This window comes from Nansenia antarctica (genome assembly GCF_963989245.1).
Source record: "Nansenia antarctica genome assembly, chromosome: 9".
NCBI lineage: Eukaryota > Metazoa > Chordata > Actinopteri > Argentiniformes > Microstomatidae > Nansenia > Nansenia antarctica.
This window is the reverse complement of record NC_137679.1, coordinates 24,000,949-24,018,088: the sequence shown is the minus strand read 5'-3', so window position 1 is coordinate 24,018,088 and position 17,140 is coordinate 24,000,949. Positions and strand designations below refer to the sequence as shown.

At 42.6% G+C, this 17,140-nt stretch overlaps 1 protein-coding gene across 1 annotated transcript; it reads right to left on the bottom strand.

Moving 5' to 3' along the window:
* Positions 1 to 1,970: 1,970 nt before the first annotated feature.
* On the bottom strand, positions 1,971 to 8,779 carry LOC308165775 (uncharacterized protein). The gene is made up of 13 exons (XM_080539930.1): positions 8,731 to 8,779; positions 8,468 to 8,493; positions 8,180 to 8,249; positions 7,579 to 7,708; positions 6,886 to 7,030; positions 6,446 to 6,551; positions 6,020 to 6,098; positions 5,768 to 5,879; positions 5,243 to 5,348; positions 4,006 to 4,084; positions 3,786 to 3,855; positions 3,144 to 3,261; positions 1,971 to 2,789 (listed from the first exon to the last, which is right to left on the bottom strand). Coding segments are annotated over exons 1-13 (1,104 nt in total). The 5' UTR covers positions 8,732 to 8,779; the 3' UTR covers positions 1,971 to 2,727.
* Positions 8,780 to 17,140: the final 8,361 nt, after the last annotated feature.

The following is a 17,140-nucleotide window of genomic DNA, read 5'->3' as shown; positions in this document are numbered from 1 at the left end:
ATGCATTTTGGCGACGCATGCGCACTGGCGCACCAGTTATGTGCACCCCTGATAATGGATCCACCTCCATGCTGCAAGGTGTTCTTCTCTACAAATGATTCACCCTTTTTTCTCCAAACATACAGTGCTGTGAAAAAGTATTTGCCCCCTTCCCAATTTCGTCTGGTTTTGCATGTTTGTCACACTTAAATGTTTCAGATCATCAAACCAATTTTAATATTACACAAAGATAACCCGAGTAAATAGAAAATGCCGTTTTTAAATGATGATTTCATGTATTAAGGAAAAAATGCTATCTAACCCTACCTGGCCCTATGTGAAAAAGTAATTGCCCCCCCCTTAACAACCAACCAATTAAACACATGTTTGAAAGATTGACATCTATCAGTCTGGAAAGGGTTACAAAGCCATTTCTAAGGCTTTGGGACTCCAGCGAACCACAGTGGCCTCTTTCACACCGGCAGTTCCGAACGCCGGTTCGCGTTCGCGTACCGAAACCTCCGAACGTTGGCGATGTCTGGCGAACGATACACTGGTATGAACGCGGGCTCGTTCGCCAGACAGCGCCAACGTTCGGAGGTTTCGGTACGCGAACGCGAACCGGCGTGTGAAAGCCCTAAGTGAGAGCCATTATCTACAAATGGAGAAAATTTGGAACAGTGGTGAACCTTCCCAGGAGTGGCCAGTCTACCAAAATTACTCCAGGAGCGCAATGACGACTCATCCAGGAGGTCACAAAAGAACCCAGACGAACATCTAAAGAACTGCAGGCCTCACTTGCCTCAATTAAGGTCAGTGTTCTATTATTATTCATTTATACTGATATTGAAACAGAATGTCAAAAAAGAACTTAGCAACTGGGGTTCCGAATTCCGGTTTCAAGTGTTCCAATTCATTCCCCTGAACACCCCTCTTCCATTCTGCATTTCATCTGGCTGATATCTACATTGTGTGTGGTACAGAGCTTATTCTATATATTAACTAAGTATTGTTTCCAGTTTTATTTGACACTTGTGCTGTTTGAGAGCTATGTAACATCAGACATTAATTCCAGCATGCGTCTAGTTAGACGCTATGGGTCTGCTTATGATTATGGCCAGCATCTACGTCTACCTCAACCCGCCTGCCCCAACAAATGCTGCCCCCTACCTCACCATGTGGTATCAGCATGACCCTTCACTGAGGGACAGCGTCTTCATCAAGAACTTAGACAAGTCTGTCGACAGCAACGCTCTCTATGACACGTTCTCTGCCTTTGGGAACGTTCCATCCTGCAAGGTGCCCTTTTTATATATTCTTCCTGTAAAGCGCATTGTAATGCATTGGAAAGCCATTGAAAAGCCACTGAAAAGCCATTGATGATATTATGGAATGTATTTACGGTCATGATGTCTGTGGGATTCATTGTGAGCTACGGGCTGTGAGGGTTCACTGAAGACTTGGATGAATGGATTCACTTCTTAGATGGCTACTGTCGTGTTCGCTTCGGTGCACGCATACTAAATCAAATCACATTTTATTTGTATAGTTCATTTCTTACAAGATGCAACTCAATGCGCTTCACATACTGACAGAGCCGCAAGCAGGCAAAAGTAAAAACCTGTACACTATGTAGCCAGGAAAATTCCCTGGCAGCCCTCTACTCAGAGCGACTACTAACCAGTTTGCCTACCAGTTTGTGGACCCCCCCCCCCGGGGAGCCCCCACCGCCCCACACACCCAGCCCGCCCCACCACCAGCACACCCGGCCCAGCCAAGCAAGCACAGACCATAAAGGCCCCTACTAGATGGCTACTCTAAAGAATACAATATCAAGATACTGGGAAATCACAGTAAAGACACAGAAAACATTTGCATATGGCAGTGCACTCAGTAAAATATATATAATTACTTGGGTGCTAATGACAGTGTTTACAAATGATAGCTCACATTTACAATTATAATTTAGAGATTATATCAGAGGTATTACTTTGTGCTTGGTTAGTATAACGCTCTATTCAAGATTATTGGCACTAAAGAAAACTACTTGTGACGTTAGAATTATAAGGTTCTATCTCCATTTCTGGTCAAAATTTACTTTTTTTTTTACATAATCTGATCCATTAGGTGTTTATTAATGCCTTGTGTGGTGTTATTTTTAAAATGTTGACATTTCTGAGTTAGTAATTAATAAAATACAAAGATTCCATCTCACACAACATAATGGACTGTAAAAACTTTGACACTCAATATCTCTGAACTACCCTAAACGGAGATAGAACCTTATGGAGATAGAACCTTAAGCTCACGTACTGTATTCCTCCTCTACGATACAGCAACATTTTTCGACCTTTGGTAGCATATGCAGGTAATAAGAAAAGTACAAAGTACAGTAGTAAATTATTATTATTATTAACAACAAGTAAATACATTATTTTAATGTTTTTGCCATACCCATAGGCCATACAGGGTAAGTTTAAAGACATGGTATTGCAGAGGTTTTGGCTCTTCAATTACTTGTAAACACCTTCTTTCGTTTCTTCTTCTTTCAGTGCTCACTGTTGAAACTCGGTTATCAGAGGTTTTTACACACAGATGGTTAGATCAAGTGGTGGAAGGTGAAGCGGGTACAAAGCTGAGGTCTGAGGCCGTCTTGACTCATCGGAGTAGGGCACGGTTGTCTCTGGTTGTATTTCGGCCTGTTTGTTCACCTCTGCAGATGATAGGAGACACTACCGGCGGTGGCACTCATTGGTAGAGACGTTGAACAGATCGAGTGGTGTTGGTGGACATGTTCCTCTGAATCATGACTGTGAAAGACAAGAAATCAAAATAACCATTTGCAGCACTGTCCTCCTGCTGTGTTTCTCTGGCAGTGGGAGGAATATATCAGAACTGGGAACAAATGCGATGTCAAATACTTTGGCACTTTATTTTTGTTCACTTGGTACAACGGAAGAAATAGAATAGTCCCGAAATTGCTAGTCTTGCAAAGCCAGATGGTTTCTCATGACACAGCCCCCCCCCCCCCCCCCCCCCCCAAAGCGTCTGGTAAACCAATCACTTCCGTTTAAGATGACTTTATTGGCAAAGGGCTCCACCACAGCTCGACTGCAGTGTAGATGACAGGTGAACAGACTCATGGGTAGTCACAGCCAGCTTACCTGAGAAGTCCAGCTCATAGCTGAAGCTCCTGGTAGTGAAGGCCAGAGTCCCGTTCGGATCCTGCTGGTACTGGACCTCAATGTCCTGACTGGACACACTGCAGTTACTTCCACTTTTCTACAGGAAAAAAAGAGCAAGACACATCTTAAGTCACAAGCGTTAGTCTCTGTCTATTCACTGATCTAAAAATCACCTACACAGTGTTCCCACACCTTCTGAAACATCAAATTCAAGCACCTTTCAAGGACTTTCAAGACTCAATTCCCTCAAATTCGAGGACCCAACACGGCATAGTTTAAGACAGACCTAGATGATCATTTATATAATAGAAACTATCTGCTCACAGACAACAATTAAAAAGAGAGAGAGAGGGGGGAATTCAAGCACTTTCAATGACCCATGTCAAGGATTTCAAGGACCCGTGGGAACCCTGACCTACATTTCCAAACGACAAGGAATTGACTGATCGTCATGGACAACGACTATCAAAACTGCAACTCCTATCTAACTCTTGTGGATGGTCATGTGGTAAGTTACTCACTCACCTCAATCATACAGTTGGACATGAGGTATTTAAGTTTAATGGTATTGTATTGTGACTTCAGGATGAGAGAGAGAACAGTAAAAATGGTCTTTCTTACTTTGCCATAGTCTTTCCACAACCCATCAACATCTTGAAACTGCCATCTGGGCTGTTGCCCAGAGCCACCGCTGTAAAGAGAGGCAGAGATCCGTTAGCAACAAGACACGCTTTCGCCAGGTTCATCTACAACAGATACTGTATTTCTATATGGATATAACCCCCGTACTTGCCTCTATAACAGATCAAACATGTATCTGACATCACAATTTGGCCCATACCTGCCCCCTTGTTGACTTCCGTTTGGAGTCCTTCTCACAGCTCTTTTGGTTCCGATCCTGTCATTGGTCTGACACATACCTATAGGAAACAGGCTTAGTGTTGGGGTTCATCAGTGCATAGGCAGAACCACCGTGGACCAGTGCCTTTTTACCACAGTATGAGACACCAGTCAGATAGCTCCATACCTTAGGCTGCTGAATAACTTTGCTGACCCTTATTTACAATAAGAGCCAAACCAAGCTGAGCTAGCCTGGGTATGCATCCCACCATAACTGCTGCTGTAACCAGGGTTCCCACACTTTCTGAAACATCAAATTCATGCACCGTTCAAGGACTTTCAAGACTCAATTCCCTCAAATTCAAGGACCCAACACAGCATAGTTTGAGACAGACCTAGATGAGAATTTATATAATAGGAACTATCCGCTCACAGGCAACAATTAAAAAGAGAGGCTTGAATGTGTGAACACTAGATGGTCTCTTGCCTTCTCTACCACAGCACAGCAAAACAATATTGTGAAATATGTGTAAAGTTAAGCAATGCAGAGACTTCCTAGTTGACGAGCTAAGTACACATTTTTAAAATATATATATATTTTTTAGAGAGACAGAGGGGAATTCAAGCACTTTCAATGACCCATGTCTATTTTCAAAAACCTTAAAGACCTTGATTTTTTTTCTTCTCAAATTCACAAACTTTCAAGGATTTCAAGGACCCGTGGGAACCCTGTGTAACAGTGCTGGACAAGAAAATACAAAGGAAAATATCTGAGCCCACACGGTAAGGTTTGATAAGGTTAGACTAGTGTGAAATAAGGTTTGGTGTATCATCATAGAATACGAAAAAAATACCTTGCAATGTCTGCAGACCTTCACATGTGATATTGAGTATGTACATTAGTGAGCTTAAACAGTTGGGGCTCAACTGTACTTTTCTTTGTTTACAATGTCCTCTCCAGCCTTTCCATTGCCTGTTAAAGCAACTATGGTATCAGCATAGCATAGCTCGGTGTAAATAAATAAATAATGTTTTATTTGCCATGCAATAAACTTGTCAATCAATTGTTTAAATGTGGTATTATTTTGCACCCCTGGAGCAATTAGGGGCTAAGTGCCTTGCTCAGGGGCACATGCAGCTGCGGGGATCGGACCAGCGACCTTCCGATTGCCGGCCTCTCTAACCTTTAAGCTACCGCCTATAGTTGGAGTAGAGATGTAGGAGTAGATGTGTCTCACCTGCAAAGTTGAGGGTATAGGAGAACCGGCCAGCCTTGAAGTGTAGCGTACCCTGAGGATTCTGTTGGTAGTGTTTCTCGATAGCCGCGCTGTCAAACGAGCATCTCTATAAACAGACACAGACACATCGTGACGTTAGAATTATAAGGTTCTATCTCCATTTTTGTCAAAATGTTGTTTCTTAAATGTTTAGTTTTTTAAATGTTGACATTTTTGAGTTAGTAATTCATAAAATACAAAGGTTCCATCTCACAAAACATAATGTAAAAACGTTGACGCTCAATATCTCTGAACTACCCTAAACGGAGATAGAACCTTATCATTCTAAGCTCACGACATGCAATCATTTCATTTAATCTTTTCATACATCAACACACTTCTGTACAGTACAGTAGGCCTACAGTGAATATCTGTACAGAATGCAGATCCTTTTCTGACTGAATCATTTGACCACCAGCTCTGTTCACATGTCGTGTCAGTGCAGTTCGTTTGCCTTTATTGCTCTCTCTTTTCTCTATTACTCACATGCATCTTGAATTCGCTCCACACTCCCTCTTCACCCATGAATTCCCAGATGTAGCCAGCAGAGCGGGGTAGAGAGGGACTAATGGTCAGGGATGATACGGCACTGGGCACACTGTAAAATACATCCCAGAAATGTCCCCATCATTATGCTGCTGCTGACATCCACAGGATACAGTTCATTCCTATACTTTGACATTACGGAGTAGATCCTAGGAGCCCGAATGGAATCAGGCCACAGGTGGTGCATCATACCTGCTGTTTAATGAGTTGAACTTTGGACGTCTCCGGACATTTCTCCGCATCTGGGTGGCTAGGTTTGTTTGTGTAAAAGCTGTAGAAAACATACCTGGTGAGGTCACACTTTCACATGTCATCCCTTGGATTACTGTTTTTTTACTCGACCCATGAATACATTCAATCAATCAATCAATCCATGAGAGTGCGTGCTAAATGTATTTTTGTATGTTTTCTTTTCCTTGTCCCCTACTCAATCTTATCAAAATCAATGTAGACCTGCTTAAAGTTCAAGTATCAAAGTTATGTCCACACACTGGAAAAATGTGTACACAGAGCTAATCCAATTTAGGCAAAATTAGCACTCCCTGCATCCAACACTTGAAGTACCTCCACTATGACACTGTGGGGGTGTAAGGGGAAGCCTAGCGAGGGGAAGTGTACCTTTGAAGTCTAAGAAATAGGCGGTGTTCCCCACTGTGAACCCGAAGGCTCCTTGCGGGTTGTGGCTGTACTTCTGCTCAATGTCCTGACTGCTCACAGAGGAGCCCTGGGGTTGGGAGAGAGACACCAGAGTGGGTGGAGAGGGTAGTAGAGAGGATTGTGTGTGTGTGTGTGTGTGTGTGTGTGTGTGTGTGTGTGTGTGTGTGTGTGTGTGTGTAAGAAGTTGTTAAAGGAGAGTTAAGGGAGGTGGGAGAGAGGAGAGAAATATTGAAAAGGGACATAACATTTAATCATAATCCAAGTTGAATTTCCATAAAGATTTTAGAGCTTCATGTTAAAGGACCAGTATGTAACATTCAAGCTTCCCCCCCCCCCCATTCCACCATTTGAAAGCTTGAATGTTACATATTGCACCTTTAAGAACTGTCAGATGCACTTACCTGAGAACCATATTCTTGCCACAATTTGTTGTCTCTGAAATACCACCCCACGACCTCTGTCTGGCCCTGAGGTAGGAAGGTCAGTCGCCGTACCCCCCTGGCAGTCTTCTGAGTACTAATCCTATTAAAATCTATGTAGATCGGCCTAGAACGCACAAAGCAGACAATACACATCATCAATCCGACCTCTGGGTTTGTGCACACACACAAAACTACGTAACTTAGAGTATGTATTTAGATACTTTAACTAGTGAGATGTCATATCTTCATTCATTGAATTCCTTGAATGAAAGGAGGTGAGGGAAAGGAATTCAAGCTTTGTCATTGCACAGAGTACAACCGAAATGTATTTATGCTCTAGGCCAGGGGGTCAGAGCCATTGAAAGCGACCCTGGAGCAATTAGGGGGTTCAGCGCCTTGCTCAAGGACCCTTCGACGCGTGGCCAGCCGGGATTCGAACCACTGCGAGCTACCGACCTTGTGATCATTTGACGCTGGCTCTACCGGCTGACACAGCCGCCCGGGAGAGGAGAAGACACAAGGAAAGATATTGCTATTCAAGATGAATCGTACTCAATCTATATGAAGATTCACACCAAGCTGTCACACTGACCCCTGTGGTTTGTCACTGACCCCTGTGGTGTGTCACTGACCCCTGTGGTTTGTCACTGACCCCTGAGGTGTGTCACTGACCCCTGTGGTGTGTTGATTGTCATTCCCTTAGCCCCCGGCTGGCAGTAGTGGGTCTCGATCACATGGTCGTTGTCGATACGCAGCCATCGCTGTCCATCATTCTGCTGCCACTCAAAATGGCTCCCGCTGGCTGTCAACACGAGGAACAGCTTTGTTTCATGTGGCGCATATCAGAGATGCATTAAAAGTATCCCCTACTGGTCTCAGGTTACTTGTGAGCTTTCCTTTCAGCGAATTTCCGAAAGCTAGCACAGCTGGGGAAGGCTCATTAGGGTTAGGGTTAGGTTAGAGCCATCCCCTGCCGTCCTAGGTTTCGGAAATTCGCTTCCCTTCATGGTTATGGCTAGGATTTGGGGAGGGGAGGCTGATCTTAGGTCGATGCTTCAAGGCAATTGCTTTAGTATCTAGGCCTAAAGCAGGCAATGTTAAACCAGATACAATGTAGCCTAATGAAGATTTGAGGATTGGGAAACCAATAAAATAAAAATAAACACTGTATGCATGAATGTATAAAATGCAATGATGTTTAGATTATCCTAAAAAAAAAGTCATTTGCATTGAGCAAAACAGAAACCAAACTTTTGAAGCTCCTGTGCCTTACCTGAAGCAGACTGGCTAAGTGTGTCGTCATCATCAATGTCGTCTACTTCCTCTTCCTCCTCTTCATATTCCTTTAAGAGTACACACACTGCTATTGAATAATGCCGAAAGTAGTGTACGATTTGATTGTTTATGTGAACTTCCTGATCCGTTACTCCGCTATGGGCATAACTAAAGCAGCCACCAATGTGAGTAGTTTCCAAAAAAACGAATCGTCCGTACTCCGTAGTTATGATTAATATGTCACCTAAATACCTTTACGAGACTTGACACAGGTCGTGTAACTCACCGAATCACTTTCCAACGAACGGAGCACTGCAATAAACAGATCATTAACAAACAAGTGAACGTAAGCTACTTGTCTTATGTTGACAATCAATACATTTATAGCAATGATCAAGGACATAGCGACAGCCGACATTCATTGGAAAACAGCATCGCTATGAGTTTTATTTATTTTTTTACTTCTAATTGACTTCTAATAGTGCGCAACGCTTCCTTTAAAAACATATTATTCATTACTTCAACATAATAGTACACAAAAGTTCTTACTTTTAGGCGAGTCCTCAGCTACTCAACTCGACCCGCAGGTAGGATCTCTCTTTCGGTTTCATTTCTGACTCATGACTTCTGACGGAGTCTATTTGGTCTTTGATTTCAACCCGTGAAAAATTGGAGCAAAAACAAAAGAGTTGCGTTTATATGTTTGTTCAGTCTATGTTACATTTTTTAATACACGTGTTTTTTAATGTCTATTTTTAATGTGAAGTTTATTATTATTATTATTATTATCATTATTATTATTATTTTCACACAACGACAGCAGCGGGGGGCTTTGAAAGTATTTCCATCTTTGGTATGTTTTCGTTGAGGAAAGTACCCTTAATTGATCGACCGGGTAGATTCTCAATGTATCACAACATGCATAGTATCACTACTAAATACTGTGTGGGAGAGCTGAAACCACATTAAGCAAGCACAACATAAGCACAACTTATTAGAACTATTATGGTTCTTCAATAACAGTCGTATTGTGTGTGGATTGATGGAAATCATTTAAAAAAAAAAAAAAAAAAATCCAAGTATTTTTATTCAAAAGTTACACAATACAATATGATTAAACATGTTGATTTTTTTTACACATTTCTGCCCACCCCCCCACCCAACCCCAAACATTTCATGCAGGGCCCTAAAGTTACATTAGCATAGTAATAACATAAAAAAAAGGAAAAAGAAAATAGATAAAATAAATGTTCACACTGGACAATAATAATGTTGTTGTTTCACAGCTGCAACCAGGTAACTACCAAGACAGTACATATAGGATCTACAGAGACAGGTCGTCGCAACATTACATGGACCAACACTAGAGAGGTGACATGTCAGAAGCCTGCATCCCTCAGGTTGGAACTTCAGGGAGAGTCTTAAGACCATCAAAATATGCCAACACAGAGCCCCATGTAGAATAAAATGTGCTTGTGGAACCTCTAATTGTGTATTTAATTTTTTCTAATTTAAGATATAGCATTAGGTCTCTCAGCCATGCTGAGACTGTGGGCGGTTTCAGTGATTTCCAATCAAGCAGTATTCTCCTCCGAGCCAATAGGGAAGCAAAAGACATGCTATTCTTTTGGATGTTAGTCAGTCTATCGCTCTCTGAAACCCCGAAGATGGCAGTCAAGGCATTCGGTCGTACATCAATACCCAGTGCCTCGGACATAATTTTAAAGAAATTTGACCAATATCCAGTCAGTTGAGGACAGGTCCAAAACATATGGGTAAGGTCTGCTGGGGCATTGTGACCCAGCAATGACAATAAAGTCCATTCATTCACACAGATCACAAATATCAGCTCAGGGAATATTTTGGATAGTCTGTGTTTACTGAAATGGACACGATGAAGAACTTTAAGTCCAAGTCGGGCACAAGAGGTGCTCCTATTCACTCTGTCTAATGCATTGTTCCATGTTTCATCCGCTATTTGTTGACCAAGTTCTTCCTCCCAGCTTGTTCTAATCTTATGAATTGAGGCATAATGTCTTTAAGGGACATTATGATAGAGTCTCGATATATGACCTTTTTGACTGGTGGGAGTATCGAGGATTGTGTCAAGTACAGATAATGGAGGCATGTTAGGGAAGGACGGGCATTGACTTTGGATGAAATGACGGATCTGGAAATAGCGAAAGAGGTTCGAGTTAGGTAGATGGAATTTATTTGAGAGGTCACGAAAGTTTGCAAATATGCCATCTATGTATAGGTCTCCAAATTTTACAAGGCCCACCTGTTGCCAAAGAGAAAAAGTTACATCTTGCTTTGCTGGAATAAAGAGGTGGTTGTGACATATTGGACTCTGGATTGAAAAGCTTTGAAGTTTGAAATGTGCTCTAAACTGGGACCATAATATTCGGAGAGTAGAGACAACAACTGCACTGTTGGTGTATTTAGAGGGAGATAATGGCATCTTAGATGTGACCAGGGCGTGAAGAGAGGACGAGGAACAAGACTTTGCCTCCATCCGGCACCAGCCCGCATCTGAAGAGTGAGTCCAGTGGACGACTTTCTGTATGTTAGCGGCCCAATAATAGAAAAGAAGGTTTGGAAGAGCTAGGCCCCCCATCTGTCTATGCCTCTGAAGTAGTTCTTTGCGGACCCTCAGAGATTTACCACCCCAAATAAAAGATGATATAAGCCTGTCTATAGAATTAAAGAAGGATTTTGGAAGGAACACGGGTAGACATTGGAATAAATATAAGAATCTGGGTAGGGCATTCATTTTGACCGAATTTACTCTGCCTGCCAAGGACAAGTGGAGAGCATCCCATCTCTGAAGGTCAGATTTAAGTTTGTTTATGAGAGGTTCGAAATTATGTTTGTAGAGGCCTATGAAGTCACGGGTAATATTTAAAACCAACTTTGGATGTTTGAAAGGGCAAGCTACTCTGGGGGATCTGAAGCGGGTGGAGCAGACTGAACTGGATCTTCTTGTGGTAGAGAGCTGATTTGACGTCGTTAAATGCTGCTCGTTTCTTGGAAAGGGCCGCGCTCAAGTCTGGGTAACATCTGATGACTCTGTCGTGGTAGCGCAATTCATGCTGCCTGGCCCAACGCAGCGCACGCTCCTTCTCCTGATAGCGAAGGAAGCACACCACGAACGGCCGTGGGGGAGCGCCCTCCCTGGGCTCAAGACGGAGGGAGCGGTGCGCCCTCTCCAGCTCCGGTGGTCTCTCAAATACTTCCCTGCCCATGACTTCCACCAACATCTCAGATATGAATTGGATCGGGTCCTGGCGATGTTCGCTGCCTTCAGGTATGTTTACAATGCATAGATTAACCCGGCGAGATCTATTCTCAAGGTCCTCAATTTTATCCAAAAGGGATGCGTTGGCCGTTTGTAGTGACTCCACTGTTTTCTCCGTGGCATTGACTCGTTCGAAGTTTTCACCTGCTATAGTTTCCATCGAGACCAAGCGGCTTTGGAATGAGTTAACAGTGGTTCGCAGGGAATCGACAGAGTCTTGTAATGGTGTTGGGTTGGTTCTGGGCTTAAATGCTATATTCTGTTCAGCTTGGTTGTAAAGCAAGCCATGCTAACCCATCGCTAGTTCAAACAGACCGTAGTAGACTTTAAACAACAAAGAGACACGGAATCAATCATGATTATTATTTACTTGCAAGGAGGACGAATATAAGGCCTCTCCTGAGAGAGAGAGACCCCACATTCATACTAAAAAACTCTCCTCCTGTAAGCCAGTCTTTTATTCTCATACAGAATGCAAAGGAGGAGGCAGTTTGTGATCCTATCAGTCTCCTAGAAAAGGGGGGTGGTGTTCAGAACGAATCATTAACAGACGTGGCCGTGAGCGACCAAAACCTGTTTTCGAAAAGTGTCATGGAAATCTGATAAGCAGGGGAGAGAAGGGGCGAGCTGACCTTCTCTGTTTTGATTGGCTCAGGGACAATAACACGAGGGGTAATGGGTGAGGAAAAGTTCATAAACAGAGTCCAGAGTACAAGGGTGTACAAGGTTCACACAATCATTAACAGAGCCCAGAGACAGGCTGTACAGAATTTACACAGTGATACACAGAATTATATAGAGTATCCTGTTTTAACCTTATTTAACATTATGAAAACATCGTCTTTAACTCTAACATTTCCCTGCTGTTTTTCATAATTTATCACGATACAAACATTCTCTCTTTATTCAGGTCGTTTAACTTTCTTTCATATTTTCTAGTTTAACTGTCATTCAACATCGCCGTACAGATCACACATGAATCTCAACTTGGATTAGAGTTTCTCAAATTGGGTTAGGTACTTAGGTTCCATCATAATTTCTTGAATCAACATTTGTTTGTACAAGTATTTCTGAAATCAGTTTGTTAGTCATAGCTCTGAAGCAGGGGAAGACACAACAAACAATCATGTGATGTCAAGCATCACACATGTTCCTCCTGCCACTGCAGTCGATAGGTCAAGAGTCATTCAGTTCTGGAGTGTCATCAGTCTGATCTGATCGATTTCGCGGTTCTAGGCTTCGTTTATCGTAAGGGATGCGTTTACAAATGTCTCTGATTGATAGTTCAGGGTTTCTTGTCATCTGGGACATTACTGCCCCAGACTGGGTCGTGTGCCTGGACGGGCGTCTCGTTTGGGTCGTCGGGAGGATTTGGTCCCCTCATTCTAAGAGGTAGTGGATCTGAAGAATTCTTCACCGGGTTTGAGACGTAATATTCACTAAATGAATAACCCCTTTGTAGCCCGGGCTTCCACCACTACCCGTCGTTTCGAGGGAAACAATGTCACCTTCTTTCAATGGCTCTGTGTATCCACGTATCTCGTTCCGCGATCTTGACAGCAGTTGAGATGCTCAGCAGCACCCCAAATGGCTCAACCCACCGCGGGCTGCGCCAGTGTTATGATGAGGATCTGGTCACCAGGTTGTATCCTCGAATCCTGTAGGAAACAGAAGGGACTGGCAGATCATTTGTTCTGGCTATTTCCTATTTCCTAAATAGCCATCCACGTGGCCAGTGTGTTTTCTGTTTCTGCCAAATCTGCTGTCTTTACATATAACGATGAATTGAGTATCAAGGACCCCAATTGAAATATGTACTTTCATGTCACTTGCTTCTGCAAATCTTCTAATAAAGTTTTCAATCAATCAATCAATACTTCCCTAATGTCGTCTACTATGGGTAGTCTAAACCCTTCTCCCATTTACTATTTCAAATTCATTAATTTCATTAATTTCATTAATTTCATTTATTTCATTCATTTCATTCATTCATTCATTCATTCCCATAGGTGTCAGTGTTATTCTCATGTGTGTTTCCATTAGAGAAACACACTCTTCAATGTCCAGGTGTTTGGACCCCGTGTTTGATCAATTCGTTCACGAAATGTGCGCCATTATCACTATATATTTTTTTTTAAATTGTGTGTAATTATATACGTGAAAATGTGCGTTAACTCCTGTCAATCATCATTTCCCCTGCTGTTTGATACATGTAATTAAAAAGACCATGTATCAAATGAGCTTCTGTTTCGTAGAGGCATTTTCCCATTTATTCTATAAACTTTGTCATTCGTCCAAATTCGTGTGTTATAATGGAGGTTTACTGCCCTCCAACCCCTTCTTGGGTCAGAGTCCGTCTACCCCCACCCTTCTGCTTCCTGTTCTCTCTCTCTCTCTCTCTCTCTCTCTCTCCTCTCTGTCCCTCTCTCCTGCTCTCGCTCTCCTCTCTGTCACTTTTTCCTTCCTTCTCTCCTAGTCTCCTCGTCTCCTCTACTAGTCTCCTAGTCTCGTCTCCTCTCCCCGTCTCCTCTCCTAGTCTCCTAGTCTCCTCTTCTCTCCTTGTCTCCTAGTCTCCTAGTCTCTACTCCTCTACTATTCTCCTAGTCTCCTCGTCTCCTCTCCTTGTCTCCTAGTCTCCTCTCCTCGTCTCCTCTACTCGTCTCCTAGTCTCCTCTCCTCGTCTCCTCTACTCGTCTCCTAGTCTCCTCTCCTCGTCTCCTCTACTCGTCTCCTAGTCTCCTCTCCTCGTCTCCTCTACTCGTCTCCTAGTCTCCTCTCCTCGTCTCCTCTACTCGTCTCCTAGTCTCCTCTCCTCGTCTCCTCTACTCGTCTCCTAGTCTCCTCTCCTCGTCTGTCTGTCTATTTCTCTCTCTCTGTCTGTCTGTCCATTTCTCTCTCTCTGTTTCTCTGTCTCTCTGTCTGTCTCCTGTCTGTCTGTCTATTCCTCTCTCTCTGTCTGTCTGTCTATTTCTCTCTCTCTCTCTGTCTGTCTATTTCTCTCTCTCTCTCTGTCTGTCTATTTCTCTCTCTCTCTGTCTGTCTGTCTGTCTCCTGTCTGTCTGTCTATTTCTCTCTCTCTGTCTGTCTGTCTATTTCTCTCTCTCTGTCTGTCTGTCTATTTCTCTCTCTCTCTGTCTGTCTATTTCTCTCTCTCTCTCTGTCTGTCTGTCTGTTCCATGCTCCCTGTTTCCTGTTCTGTGTCACACTCTCTCAAATAGCCCCCACCCTTGCGCTCCTCTTCTGCCTCAAACGCACACAGTTCATAGTCCCCTCCCGTGTGTTTCTCCTCTGCTCTCTCTGTCTCTCACTGATCATACAGTAACCCTAATCTTGAGACTAATTCTAACACATAACCTTTCTAATTCTACACTTTTCTAATTCTCACAAGCATTCACTTTCAGTCATAGTTTCAGTTCCATTCTTAGTCTGCTGTTTACCTAACACGAAAGGATATACATTTATCTTTCTAAATGGATTCCTTTCGTATGTCAAAACTCACAGTCTAATTTCCATTAGTCTACTGTTTACATAGCATAAAAAGATATACATCTGTCTTTCAAAATGGATTCTTCTTGCATGTCAAACAATTCCTATTTTGTACAATTTAGGATAGATAGACTATTCATTTCGATTGCAATCTTTCTTTTTCTATTATAATTCACTTTCATTCATAGTTTCTATTATATTTACCGGTCTTTGTTGCTATGTCTTGGTCTGGATCTCGTCAGCCGTCCTTTTGGAGGAGAAAGGTTCGACATCTAACGTCACCGGCCTGGAGCGAATTGACGTTCCAGGACTTTCTCCGGGTTCGCTCGATCCCGGGCTGTCGCGACAGACTTCGGTGTGTCGAATCTTCTTCCCCCATCAGACGACCTTGAGATCCGGCTCGAAGGACCACGTGTCGAGTTGGTTCTGGGCTTAAATGCTATATTCTGTTCAGCTTGGTTGTAAAGCAAGCCATGCTAACCCATCGCTAGTTCAAACAGACCGTAGTAGACTTTAAACAACAAAGAGACACGGAATCAATCATGATTATTATTTACTTGCAAGGAGGACGAATATAAGGCCTCTCCTGAGAGAGAGAGACCCCACATTCATACTAAAAAACTCTCCTCCTGTAAGCCAGTCTTTTATTCTCATACAGAATGCAAAGGAGGAGGCAGTTTGTGATCCTATCAGTCTCCTAGAAAAGGGGGGTGGTGTTCAGAACGAATCATTAACAGACGTGGCCGTGAGCGACCAAAACCTGTTTTCGAAAAGTGTCATGGAAATCTGATAAGCAGGGGAGAGAAGGGGCGAGCTGACCTTCTCTGTTTTGATTGGCTCAGGGACAATAACACGAGGGGTAATGGGTGAGGAAAAGTTCATAAACAGAGTCCAGAGTACAAGGGTGTACAAGGTTCACACAATCATTAACAGAGCCCAGAGACAGGCTGTACAGAATTTACACAGTGATACACAGAATTATATAGAGTATCCTGTTTTAACCTTATTTAACATTATGAAAACATCGTCTTTAACTCTAACAAATGGTTTCACAGAGTCTCTGATCAGAGTGGACATATCTTCTTTGAGGCTGGCACGTTGTTTTGCCAATTCCGAAATTAACTTCGTCATAGAGAGCGTGTCTTCACCATTGTCATCCTCCGACAGGCTAGCATTGGTGGTGGATGCAGCGGCCATTGATGCTGCTAGCTTGCTGCTCACGCTAGATTTAGTTTTTGTCGCTGTATCTGGTTGTTTTCCTTTATAGCTCTGCATTTCTTGTTTGAAACTGAACTATATCTTTATGCCCACAATTTGGGAGTGCTTTGTAAGAGATTAGCTACATGTACAAGTTAGAATATAAGTGAAATGTCGGGAGCTCCTCTTTTAATCGTCTTTCTTCTACATAGCCAAACCGGAAGCCGGCAATCATTTTTAATCAGTTTTAAATTGAGGCTATAACAAAACAAAATGTGGAAAAAGTGAAGGGGACTGAATACTTTCCGAAGGCACTGTATATGATGTGAAAGGGACTGTGAGTTTAACTCACCGACTAGTGTTTTATGTGGTATTTACCTAGCAACAACACTTTGATTGGCTACAAAATGAAGCATCATTATTTATGCGTTTTTGGTGAATAAAGTCACCCTTGGCACTCTTGAACGTTAACTAAACATCTAATCCACCGTAGATGCTGAAATAAAGTTTGATGGAATCAAATGGAGTGTGCGTGTGACCCCTGACCTTTCCAAACTTGGGGCCCAATCGCACAAGTATACAAGTATATCCCAAGTATATCCAGCTGCAGCCTACACACGCATCACCCGGACGCTTGGACACCATATTTGGTTCGAGCGCGTCATCATACCGCGCCTGCATATTTGCATATTTGGTTCGGACTACGTCATCGCCTTACTACGGTGGCTGAGGACGATTTCAAGTTCATATTTCAAGTACTTATGGATATGACCGATCGTATTTATGGATATTTTGATATGAGATAGATAATTTTCGTATTTCAAGTATTTATGGATATGACAGATCATTTTCGTCCTATTCACTTAATGCTTAGTTTTTTTTTTTTAAACAAAACAAATAAACACATTTCCAGCAATGGATTCTACAGTTAGGCCCATATATATTTGGTCACAGACAGAATTTGTGTTATTTTAGCTG

Bases quoted from the DNA above. Each gene is read 5' to 3' on its own strand.
- LOC308165775 (XM_080539930.1), bottom strand. The intron at 7,031-7,578 runs GTCAGTGACACA...TGTGCGTTCTAG, and splicing joins ACAATCAACACACCACAGGG to GCCGATCTACATAGATTTTA. The intron at 3,856-4,005 runs GTATGGGCCAAA...CTCTCTTTACAG, and splicing joins GGAAGTCAACAAGGGGGCAG to CGGTGGCTCTGGGCAACAGC.